The 13,385-nt window shown below is 37.2% G+C and overlaps 1 protein-coding gene across 2 annotated transcripts in view; it reads left to right on the top strand.

Annotated features, from left to right (window-relative positions):
- Positions 1-13,385, top strand: part of PIK3R4 (phosphoinositide-3-kinase regulatory subunit 4) — a 75,591-nt gene that overhangs the window by 14,915 nt on the left and 47,291 nt on the right. For both annotated transcript variants that reach the window (XM_066351826.1, XM_066351825.1), the window contains exons 4-6: positions 2,763-3,345; positions 6,853-6,987; positions 8,820-9,041. In XM_066351826.1, coding sequence (XP_066207923.1) covers positions 2,763-3,345; positions 6,853-6,987; positions 8,820-9,041 — 940 coding nt within the window. The remainder of the gene's footprint in view (positions 1-2,762; positions 3,346-6,852; positions 6,988-8,819; positions 9,042-13,385) is intronic.

Raw genomic sequence — 13,385 nt, 5'->3', positions numbered from 1 at the left:
CTTAATATTCACACACACACACACACACACACACACACACACACCCCTACACACCCCTTTTCATTATTTTTAGCTCTGCTTTGATAGATTTACAGGGAGGTAAGGAGATGCCAGGAGGTTAAAGCATTTGTCCAGGACAGTTTGATAGTAAGAAACGAAGAAGACATTGAAAATGAAGAAGGCAGGAAACAACTTGAATATAATGCAGCAGTGTAAGGGCGTTTCACAGGAAGTAAGTAGCTTTGCATATCTCCCTTGACCCAGAGGGCGGCTCTGGAAGGGGAGCTATAGAATTATTAATTAGTATAGCAGAACAGATACGAGGAATTCTGTGTAAAGCAGTGGTTCTCAACCTTTCTAATGCCGTGACCCCGCAATACAGTTCCTCGTGTTGCCAAAAAAATAATTTTGGTGGCTACTTCATAACTGCAGTTTTGCTACAGTTATGATTCGGAATGTAAATACCTGATATGCATTATGTATTTTCCGATGGCTTTAGGTGACCCCGCTGGGGTCGCGACCCACAGGTTGAGAACCGCTGGTGTAAAGTCATGTAAGCCATATATCCACATTACTATTTGATGAGGATCTTAGTTTTTGTTATTTTAAGTTTTTTAGAGGGGGAGAGAACGGGAAAGAGAGAGAGAGAGAGAGAGAAGCATCAACTTATTGTTCCACTTCTGTTGTGCCAGTGATGTCTTCTCATATGTGCTCTTCTTGGGGCTTGAACTGTTGACCTTGAGGATCAAGCCTGTGCTCTCAGGGTTGAGCCCTGACCTGGGCTTGAATTGGCAACCCCAGACTTGAACCAGCAACCTCGGTGCTCCAGGGCAGTGGAGTGTGCCAGATGAGGAGTATGGGGTAGTTGTGCTTGTGCTGCCAGGGTGAGGGGATGTTGTTTTATTTATTTATTTATTTTTGGTGAGAGAGAGAGAGAGCAGAGAGAGAGGGACAGACAGACAGGAAGGGAGAGAGATGAGAAGCATCAGTTCTTCATTGTGGCACCTTAGTTATTCATTGACAGCTTTCTTATATGTGCCTTGACCAGGGGGCTACAGCAGAGCAAGTGACCCCTTGCTCAAGCCAGTGACCATGGGGTCATGTCTATGATCCCATGCTCAAGCCAGTGACCTCGGGGTTTTGAACCCTCTGCATTTCAGTCCAACACTTTATCCACTGCTCCACTGCCTGGTCAAGCAAGGGGGCATTATTTTTTTTGGTATTTTTCTGAAGTGAGCAGGGAGGCAGAGAGACAGACTCCCGCATACACCCGACTGGGATCCATCGGGCATGCCCACCAGGAGGAGATACTCTGCTCATCTGGGGCATTACTCCATTGCGACCAGAGCCATTCTGTGCCTCAGTTGGAGGCCATGGAGCCATCCTAAGTGCCCGGGCCAACTTTGCTCTAGTGGAGCCTTGGCTGCAGGAGAGGAAGAGAGAGTTAGAGAGGAAGGAGAGAGGGAAGGGCGGAGAAGCAGATGGGCACTTCTCCTGTGTGCCCTGGCCAGGAATCAAACCGGGTACTTCCACATGCTGAGTCGACACTCTACTGCTGAGCCAACCGGCCAGGGCCAAGGGGCCATCTTTTTAAAGTTAGTCAGTATAGAAACTGATGCTTATCATGAAGATGACTCTGAGTCATGGAAAAGATTTGATATATTTAAAATATCAATAAGGTAGAGGAATACATACTTTCTCTTATAAATGGCAAATATTAAAAAATATGCTTCAGAGGAAGCCAATTGAGCTCATTTTCAATGAACAGTACACTGAATTCGTTGGCATATTTGGCTGCTGTGTCTTTGGGTATGGCACTCACCATGTTACGTTGGCATGAGTTTGGGGCTGCATTTTCTCAACTGCGAAAGGAGTGAATTTGACTAATCTTTAAGGCTTAATCCAAATGTAAAAGTAATTCTGTTAAGTCACTTTTCCTTATTTATAATACATTTCCCCAAAGTTCAATGTGAGGCTCTTACTTAGAATGTAAACAGAAAGTTCAAATAACTAGATATGTTTATTATATATTGAATATTTAAATAATATATACTCTGAGGACCTAGGAAAGATTAAACCATACTCAGTATATTGCAAAAAATTATTTCCTTATGATGCTAGAAAACATAAGATAAATTTAAATTAGGTATGTCATTTCTAATGTTTTCAGGATTTAACATCTCTTTTACTCTACTTGCAAAGTTTAAACCACAATTCTCTTTTTGAACAGCTCCTAGAGATACATTTAACCATGCATTTACTTGGGCTTGTGAAAATAAGTCTGTGATTCAGAACTCTGATATGTAAAAGATTTCATGGGATCTGTGATTCTTTTCAGAATTGTGTGTAATTTTGTTTGCAAAAATTGTGCGTATACATTTTTCTCTGGAGAATATCTCATTGCTTTCTTCAGATTCTCAGTGGCATCTCCTGCTCAAAAAGTTTAAGAATCCTTGAGTTGTGGGCAGCAGGCTAGTACTCCTCTTTCTTAATTAATGGGGAATGTTGACCAGGGTACACCTCTTCTTTATTTGTCTGGGCCACCCGTAATACTTTAGTATGGAATTTCTTGTTGTTCTTTAGAACAATAGTAGAGTCACATATTACTCAGGAGTTAGGTTGTGAGAGTAGTTTGAATGATAAAGATTGAGAAGAGTGAGAATTTCCTCGGAAATCCTTTAAATCATGCCCTTGTAGCTTTCCTCTGTTTTAATTTGCTGTTCTCAAATCTATTGTTTACTCCTTTTCTTCCCTTGGTATAGGTAACTCAGATGATTCACCGTGAGCCGGATAAACGGTTAGAGGCAGAAGATTACTTAAAGCAGCAGCGTGGCAATGCCTTTCCTGAGATATTTTATACTTTCCTTCAGCCCTACATGGCCCAGTTTGCCAAGGAAACATTTCTTTCTGCAGATGAGCGTATTCTGGTTATACGGAAGGATTTGGGCAATATTATTCACAATCTCTGTGGACACGAGCTGCCAGAAAAAGCAGAAGGAGAGCCTAAGGAAAACGGGCTGGTTATCTTGGTGTCTGTTATAACCTCCTGTCTACAGACCCTTAAATACTGCGATTCCAAACTGGCTGCTTTGGAACTTACTCTCCATTTGGCCCCCCGCTTAAGTGTAGAAATTCTTTTGGACCGTATTACCCCATATCTGTTGCATTTTAGCAATGACTCTGTTCCTAGAGTGAGGGCTGAAGCCTTGAGGACGTTGACCAAAGTTCTAGCTCTTGTCAAAGAGGTTCCTCGCAATGATGTCAATATCTACCCAGAATACATTCTGCCGGGCATAGCCCACTTAGCCCAAGATGATGCTACTATTGTCAGACTAGCCTATGCTGGTAAGAAATCGTTGTCCATGTAAGAGTCACTCATGTTTTTGGAGGTAGTGACTATAATACCTCTTGTTTCTCTGATTTCTTTGGGACTTCCAAGAATGGACTTGGGTCCTAGAACTATTTGTGTACATTTGAGTAATATTTATTATAGTTATCTTGTTCCTGGGACTAAACTATTGTGTGTACTCTCATTTTCAAAGTGATTAGAATTATTGAGTAAAAAGTCTATAATACAGAATCTTATAATTTCACTGAGAGTATTACATTTAATTTGAATTACATTTAATTTAATGTTTACAAGTATTTGCTTCTGAGTCAGTGTCTTTAGGCCTTTATAAAGTTTCTTTGAACGTATAAGCTTGTTTGAATGTCAATTTTTAGATATTCAACGATTTGTTACCCAGCAAATTACCCGGCAAAATAACACTTTATTGTTGTTGAAAAAGATTTATTTTGCGGATAATTTGGGATTAAAAGAACCTAGCCTATGAGCTTACTGAACTCTAATGTCCTTTCACTTACTACAGTGCATAGGGTGAGTGGCTTCCCTGTGTGAGCTGAGTGTGTCATGGAACACACCTGCATGTTCTACTTGTAATTCTCAGTTATAAAATCAAGTGATACAGATTCATGTTTTTAGCTCCCAAAATTAATTCTGAATGCTTATTTCTACATGCAGATGTCATTGAAACATTTATATAATTCCATAATTTCTAAAATTTAATCTAATGGAACTCAGGGAGTCTTTTTTGAAGTATTATATATAATGTGTGGTGATGATATTGTCACTTTTTTGTAAGCTACTTGCTTAGTTTCTTCTAAGATTTGCCTATCAGTATTTTCATGAAATGTGAAAAATGGTCCTTGGAGGTTGATGGGTTTCTTTTTCTATGTGTGTATTTTTATATTTATCCATCTGCCTATTTACTTATGTATAGTTTCTGGTTTCCTTAACTGTATAGAGGTAAGCTTCAGAAAATCCAAGGTTTCTCTATGATAGATCTGAGTTGTTTATTTGTAACAAAGCATATTTACAATTTACTTGGTAAATATAAATAATTGAGCCAGATAAAATTAAACAAACATTTTTAGGTTTTAAAAACAAGCTGTATCTTTAGAGTTTCTTGTTGGCCCAGGGTATCTTAGTTCGTTCTTGATTATGTTAAATAGGTAAGGCTTTGATGTGTAGGTGCCATACGAACATACTGATGTTTAGTTACTAATAGTCATAGCATAAAAATAATGTTCTTCTTTACTGGAAAACGCTCTACATCAGGACATCTATTGCTGAAGGTTGTTGGCAAGGGTTAGTTGCAAAAGATACATAGATTCTAAAGTAAATTCTAGATTTTAAGATTGTAAGATCTATATTTCTTTCACAACTAACCCTTGCAAGAACCCTGAGCAGTGATTGGTATGTTACCTTCATTTTACCAGTAAGGAAACTGGGAATGAGAGAATCTAAAGAACATGACCCACTTCTCAGAGCTACTGGTTTAGACTTTGACTTTGAAACAGTCTTGCTTTTCTTTGGTCTTCTGGGCCTTTAGATGAGAGTCCATGATAAGCCAGGGTCAGTGCTGGGACCTTACAGTGTCTCTTTGTGCATGATAAAGGTGCCTTTTATAATAGAGCCAGAAGCGTGTTTGAACTTGTATGATTAAGTTTTCATTAAACCATATGTCAGTAATTGTAAAAGTTTAAAATCAATTTGTAAATTTCTTTTACATTTTATTTTAACTCAGAGAAGTTGGTACAGATTTATATCTTTTCTAAACTTTCAAGTACATTGTGGTTTACAGACTTAAACGGGAAAATAAGCATAGATCTACTTAGACTTTGGAGGTTCAGAAAGTAAGAGACTTTTCTTAATAAAGACATGTTTATTAAAGTGGGTTTATTCATCTAGAATTTTGACTTATCAGAGGATGGCCCAAAATTTTCCTATCATGAGGGTGAGCAGGTATTAATATCTTGCTTACTTAGAGGTAAATATTCTATTCAGAACAATTTTAAACGGGGAAAGGTAGAAGGAGTCACTGCTTTTGGTAGACAGAAAAATCCCAGATTTTGTGAGATGTATCTCAATTTTGGAGATGGAAAAAGTAAAGAAAAAGTGAGTCTTAGAATCAATAAAAGGGCCCTGGCCAGTTGGCTCAGTAGTAGAGCATCAACTTGGTGTGTGGATGTCCCAAGGTTTGATTCCTGGTCAGGGCACACAGGAGAGGTGACCATCTGTTTCTTCCCACTCTCTCCCCTTTCTCCCTCATCCTCCTTCCCTCCCTCCCTCCCTCCCTCCCTCCCTCCCTCCCTCCCTCCCTCCCTCCCTCCCTCCCTCCCCTCCCCTCCCCTCCCCTCCCCTCCCCTCCCCTCCCCTCAGCTCTGCAGCCATGGCTATATTGGTTAGAGCTCACTGGTTCTGAGATGGCTCCATGGAGCCTCCACATCAAGCACTAAAAATAGCTCAGTTACCAGAGGCCCAAGATGGTCAGCTCATCGGCGCCAGACAGGGTTCCTGGGTGGATCCCAGTCAGAGTGCATGTGTTAGTCTGCCTCTCTGTCTTCCCTCCTCTCACCTGGAAAAGAAAAAAAAAGAATCAATAAAATAAAGTAGTTAAAATTTATTATTAGTGCTGTTAACTGCTAAGAAGGAAAGGAGTGCAGTCTTTGGCTAAGCAGAGAAGGAGGAGGGAAAGGGGTAGAGACAGGAATAGATAAAAATGGAAGGAAGAAGAACGTATAAGTAATAGAGTAGATAGAATTAATAGCAAATGTGACAGCAGAACTTAGACACTTTCACAGTGGTGGAAGTATCAGTTTCATGAGATTATCAGAAAGGAGAAAGGACAAAATACAACTTGCGGAAGTGTTGCAAACAGTCTCACTCTTGGGTTCCTTAAGAACTTCAGAGGATCACCTGTAAAGCAGCCCAACAATGGTTGGTTCAGTTTGGTAATGGCTCTTTGAAGTTTGGTTCCTTAAGCTCTTCAAAGTGTCACTTGTAAAGCAATCCAGCATTGGTTGGTTCAGTCTGGTAATGGCTCTCCGCAGTAGATGTGACTCATTTATGTGTGAAGAAACTGGGGTTCAGACTGGTTCAGCAGCCAGCTAGTCTGCAGGGTAGAGAGCCCAGCCAGGATACGTGCGATTCCAAAGCCCAGCTTGATTGATGATTGTTTTTTTCTCATGTGAATATTTATTAGTCTAATATCAAGATACTGCTTAAAGGGTAAGACTCAGGAGATTTTTTTTTTTCCTCTCAATAGATTTGGGTTATTTTTGCCTTTTTAAAAGATACTTAGGTTTTATTATTAAAGTTGGTAGTTTGGGGGTAGTTGTAGATTATGAAATTAGTTACTAAAATATAGTATCATTAGGTTAAGTGCTGAATTTAAAAGTTCTGCTTTTCCTCCTTGGTTTTACAGTTATTTTTATGTATAAAGAGGTAAGAAAAGCTGTAAGCATTATAGATATTTAAGAAGAGAATTAAAATTTTTCTTCCTTTTATAGAAAACATAGCTCTGCTGGCGGAAACAGCTTTGAGATTCCTGGAATTAGTACAGTTAAAAAATCTCAATATGGAAAATGATCCAAATAGTGAAGAAATAGATGAAGTTACTCATCCCAATGGAAACTATGACACAGGTAGTGTGATTTTCTGTTCCAGATTTCCTGTTACGTAGAATGAATTGTTAATCTGAACAAATCATCATTTCTATTTTTCATGTAAGATGTAATAATACTGGATGTATAGATAGGAAGGGTCCTTGGTTTCTGATTCTTCTACTCTTGAACACTTATCTAGCCAGAGAATGATCAGCTTGTGGCCACAGATTCCAAGCTCAGTTGTTTTTCAGCCCGAATTGATTTGTGTCAACAGTAAAGCTAACTAAATTGTATCATTCTTATGATAAAAGAAAAAAAATCATTGGAAACATTATAGCTAAAGAATATAAACCTTTTCTCCTTATGTGAGTATATTCTGTGTATCGTCAACCATAAACTTGTGTTTTCTTCATAGTATCTGTGGTTTACAAAAGCCTACACATTTTACTTTAATAAAAGCCTACACATTTTACTGTAAAAGGACAAAGGTGATGATGAATTCTTTGAGGTCAGAGTTCCTGTCTTAAGTTTCTTAATATCCATACCACTTTTAACAGGTTTGTAGTTAATATTTATTAAGTTAGAGAATTGAAAGTGGAATAATATGCTTAGGCCTGGTCTAAGATGTTTCTAGTTGACAAAAACTAAAGAAGTTGAGTTTTCAGATTTTTACGCTGTGGATAGCCGCAATGACTCTGTTATGTGTTGAAATGTGATCACTTTTAGGCAGCATAATTATCTAGAGTTGAAGACAATGAAATAATTTTGAACTTACAGAAGGATAGATCAGAAAGGAAATACTTTTTCCATGTATTACTTAGAAAATAATACTGTTTCAACCTTCTATAATCATGTACTTGGATCTTTTTAGATATTGAAATTAGGTGTTAAGATTTTGGGGGTGTTAAAGTTTTTCTTAATGTGAACGTTGTAATTTTGTGTATCAGACTTTCTTTTCCCTTAACGGTGCCTGCACCAGGAGTGGCCTCTGCCCTCATTCATTTAGCCAACAGATAATTGTTAAAGATAGCTTCATCGGGCAATTCTGTGCCTGCTCTAAGCACTAGGGATACAGTGATGAATAAGACAGAAAAGATCCCTGCTCTTGAGCTTACATTTGAGAAAGGGAAAGGCAGGTAACTAAGTAAGTTAAAAGGGGAGGGTAGATAGATAAAGTCAGGGAAGGGAAGGTGGCAGGGACCAGATCATGAGAAGCCTTGACAGGACTTGCAGTGTATTTCCTGGCTTTCTGAAATATGATAATCCAGCCTTTAAAAATGCTTTCTAAAAGTATTGCCCTGCACCATTCGATTATATCCTGAACCAGTCTAGTGTTTTCAATTCTTGATTAAGTTGATCTTATTGGAGCAGTATGATCTCCCTCGGTGCTTTCCCACACTTTTCTTCTTAAACCTCATAAATAGAGCTATTTACTTAGTGAGATAGTAATAACCATGCTTGTGAAATCAACTTATTAGGATGTCTTTCAGTTTTATACTTCAGCTTCCCATCTATCCTTTCCAGGGGTCTCCAAACTTTTTACACAGGGGGCCAGTTCACTGTCCCTCAGACCATTGGAGGGCTGCCAAATACAGTGGTCCTCTCACTGACCACCAATGAAAGAGGTGCCCCTTCCAGAAGTGCAGTGGGGGCTGGATAAATGGCCTCAGGGGGCCGCATTGCGGCCCGCAGGCCGAAGTTTGGGGACACCTGCTTAGACTAAGCTTGGAATAATGGAAAAACTTAGTGATTATAGACTTTCTATAGTAGCCTCTGTAATCATTCCATTTCTCTGAGGAATAAGAAGGAAGACTGAGTATATATTTATGGAAAAAAATTGAACCTATTTTTACTTTTTTTTTTTATTTTAGAGCTCCAAGCCTTGCATGAAATGGTCCAGCAGAAGGTTGTCACTTTGCTAAGTGACCCAGAAAATATCGTGAAACAAACCTTAATGGAAAATGGAATAACACGGCTGTGTGTCTTCTTTGGACGTCAGAAAGCCAATGATGTTTTATTGTCCCACATGATTACTTTCCTAAATGATAAGAATGATTGGCATCTGCGTGGAGCTTTTTTTGATAGTATAGTTGGTATGTTTTTTATTTTTGATTCATCTTTAAGATTTTGAATTATCTTTTCAAAGAAATACAATCTGAAAGGTGATAATACTACCTAATTATATTAATAATGAAATGAATTCTTAGTATTTCTGTCTGTCTTCATGCTGCTTTTGGATGTTAAGAATATCTTAGTTGATCAAGGGATTGGTTAATTTAACTGTTACAGATCCATATCATGGTCATTAAAAATTATGTTTTAAAAGAATAATGATCTGGGAAAGTATCATGAAATATTAAAGTGACTAAAGTAGACTGTATATCAACTTATAGTTGTATAAAGGTAACAATAATAAATCATGTATTTATAAAAAGTTTGGGATATATATACTAAGGTGTAAATAGTGGTTAACTTTGGGACTGGGGTTGTAGGTGATTGTTTCCATATTTGCCAAATTTTTTAGAGTAAACATACATTACTTTTGCAATGAGAAATAACAGTTAAAGTGTAATTATGATTGTAAATCAGTATAATCAGAAAATTTAGATTTGGTCAATTATGAAATAGTATATGTTAAAGCCATGTTGTTTTTACCACTAACCCTCTTTATATCATTTTGGACATGACTAGAACAGCTTGTCTGTTTGTTAACTCAGGTTTAAAGACTCTTTTACACTTTGGAAGGCTTTGCAGGTACTCAAACTTTCTCATATTGTAGCAGGAAGCTGTAGGGTTTAGATTTTGTTTCCCAGTAATTTGAGAAAGCAACTGTGAAAAAGCTTGCTGTGGAATGGATTTTCCTAAAAATTAAGAGAAGGAAAGAAACTCGTGTGGCAGTGGTATTAATGCTCCCGCAAATGCTACCATACAATGTTTTGCAGAAAAGGGTACTTCCCGTTTTTCAATTGCCTGCTCTTCTTCCTTTGTTATTATTGAAGATTACTGTACCTCCTCTTTTCAGACATCTTTAGTTTGTTTTTGCGTTTATCAGTTCATCTCAGTTTTGCATCTGACTCCACCTTATTCAGTTTCTGAATACAGTAATACTTTGCTCCTCACATCTTTCTGTCCTCTTGCGCTCTTTTTTCAAATAGTTTATTTTTATTTTCTTGAGTAAAGATGGTTCTTAGAACTTTCTCATCTATTGGTCAGTTCATGTGTATTTTGAAACATTATATTACTTTTTTTCAATTAAAAACAATTTTCATTGATTTTTTGTTTGTTTATCAAAGTAATACATGCTTGTATAAAATTTGAAAAATTGAGAGACCAAGGAGAAAACACTCTCTAATCTTAACCTCTGTGAAAGTTTTGATGTTTCTTTTCTATAGGCTCTTTCCTTCTCTTTCCATCCCATCTATCCCATTCTGTCATACATGCTGAGAGGCACTACTGTGTACTAGTTAAGAGTGGGCATTACAGTGCCACATTGTTGAGTTTTTGTTGTGACTCTTTCACTTACTAGTTGTGGTTTTTAGAGAAATCATTTACTCTTTTTTTTAAATTTTTATTCATTATAGAGAAGGGGGAGAGAGAGAGAGAGAGAGAAGGGGGGAGGAGCAAGAAGCATCAATTCCCATATGTGCCTTGACCAACTCTTTTTTTTTTAAGATTTTTATTTGTTGATTTTAAAGAGAGGAGAGAGAAGAAAGGAGGGGGGAGGAACAGGAAGCATCAGCTTGTAATAATTGCGTATCGTATGTGCCTTGACCGGGCAAGCCTGGGTTTCAGATTGGCGACCTCAGCATTTCAGGTTGATGCTTCATCCACTGTGCCCCCACAGGTCAGCCTCATTTACTCTTTTGTGTCTTAGTTTCCCTGCCTGTTAAATGGAAACAATAACAATACCTATCTATTGGTTGTTCACTGGTTGTTTTGAAGATGAAATGAATTAACATGTACATAAGCCTGATAATGCCTGGTACATAAGTGCTATGCATATGTTATATTACTTCTTTTTATTTTGTTACTTTATTTTTTTTCTTTTCTTTTAAATTTTTTATTAATTTTTAATGGGGTGACATTGATCAATCAGGGTACATAAGTTCAGAGAAAACATCTCCAGGTTATTTTGACATTTGATTATGTTGCATACCCATCACCCAAAGTCAAATTATCTTCTGTCACCTTCTATCTGGTTTTCTTTGTACCCCCCCCCCCCCCATAACTACTACACTCTTGTCCATGTCCCTGAGTCTCATTTTTATGTCCCACCTATATATGGAATCATACAGTTCTTAGTTTTTTTCTGATTTACTTATTTCACTCAGTATAATGTTATCAAGGTCTATCCATGTTGTTGTAAATGATCTGATGTCATCATTTCTTATGGCTGAGTAGTATTCCATAGTAAATATGTACCACATCTTCTTTATCCAATCATCTATTGAAGGGCTTTTTGGTTGTTTCCATGTCTTGGCCACTGTGAACAATGCTGCAGTGAACATGGGGCTGCATGTGTTTTTACGTACCAGTGTTTTTGAGTTTGGGGGTATATACCCAGTAGAGGGATTGCTGGGTCATATGGTAGTTCTATTTTTAATTTTTTGAGGAACCAACGTACTTTCTTCCATAATGGTTGTACTACTTTACATTCCCACCAACAATGGATGAGGGTTTCTTTTTCTCCACAGCCTCTCCAACACTTATTGTTACCTGTCTTGTTGATAATAGCTAACCTAACAAGTGTGAGGTGGTATCTCATTGTAGTTTTGATTTGCATTTCTCTAATAGCTAATGAAGATGAGCATCTTTTCATATATCTTCTTAAACATTTTTCTAGTAATGTATGTCATAAGCATTTTGGTTCAAAATTGTTTGAACCATAATTTAATATATCAAAGTATTTCATTATATAGTTTAACCAAAATTTATTTAACTCTTCTGTTGTATATTTAAAATTTTCCTATCCTATATTATACAGGTAATCTTGCATATACATTTTGTTTCTGATTATTTTTTCAGTCTAGAATCTGGTATTTAAACTAAGGGTTAAAGAAGAATATATTTTTAAAATTCTTGACACATTTCATATGCTTTTAAAAAAGGTTATATTTTCCACTTTCATCAGCATTGTTTGATAGTACTCCACACTTCCAGTATAGAATAGATTTCAGTTAATCTTTGCCAGTTGGTAGGGTAAAATGATAACTTATTTCAATATAGTATATTTCTTTGCTTATTAGTGAAGATGAAAAACTTGTGTGAGTTTTGTTAACACTTAAAACAAAATTAATCTTCCTCCTTTGGTATATCCATCATCTTGTCTTCTGTGTCTATGTGTCTGTTTCTATTTTTTTTTCTATTATTTTTATTTTTTATTCTTTGTTTTGTTTTGTTTTTAGATTCCACCTATAAAAGAAATGATGGTATTTGTCAGCTTTGTCATGTTGATTACTTATATTTCTTATTGTGAATTTTTATTTTGGCCAATTTTTTTTTTTTTTTTGGTGGTACTATGCTTGTTGATATCTTTAAGCTTTTTATATATCTACATTAAGGACATTAAATAACTTTTTATCATTTGTATGGCAAAATTTTTTCTCTGTTTGATTATTACTTTTTATGTTCTAAGTAATTTTTATATAGTCACTTTATTTGATCTTTGCCTTGTGATTTTTTTTAACTTTTGTGCTTACGGTTTTTCTTGTTCCAGAATTAGGTTAATATTCTGGGTATATGTCTTCTGTTTCTTTTTTAAATGCTTTATTATTCACACTTAACTGTTTAATTGATCTTTATTTTGAGCTGTGGATGTGAAATCTAAATTTTTACCCGAAATATAAGTAAGTTTTCTAACACTATTAAACATTGTATTTTTTTCCCACATTGATTTATTTGCAAAGTTTCTGTTATCTGTTGTATGTTTATGTTTTTTAGGTTCAGTTTTCCTACTGGTGATGCTCTTCCCATCTGGGGCCACTGTTCTGTTGTTTGGTAACCGAGCTATTTTGGTGCCTGAGGTGAGGCCATGGAGCTGTCCTCAGTGCCCAGGGCCAACTTGCTTGAACCATTTGAGCAATGGCTGCAGGAGGAGAACAGAGAGAGAAAAAGAGAGAGAGAGAGAGAGAAGGATGGAGGAGTGGAGAAGCAGATGGTCACTTTTCCTGTGTGCCCTGACCAGAAATCGAACCCAGGACTACCAGGGACAGTTTTCTATTGCTGAGCCAACTGGCCAGGGCTGTACTCTCTATTCCAGGGGTCCCCAAACTTTTTACACAGGGGCCAGTTCACTGTCCCTCAGACCGTTGGAGGGCTGCCACATACAGTGCTCCTCTCACTGACCACCAATGAAAGAGGTGCCCCTTCCAGAAGTGCAGCGAGGGCTGGATAAATGGCCTCAGGGGGCCGCAGTTTGGGGATGCCTACTCTATTCT

Source organism: Saccopteryx leptura, chromosome 10 (genome assembly GCF_036850995.1).
Source record: "Saccopteryx leptura isolate mSacLep1 chromosome 10, mSacLep1_pri_phased_curated, whole genome shotgun sequence".
NCBI lineage: Eukaryota > Metazoa > Chordata > Mammalia > Chiroptera > Emballonuridae > Saccopteryx > Saccopteryx leptura.
Note: the sequence above shows the minus strand (reverse complement) of the source record. Positions and strands in the feature narration are given on the sequence as shown.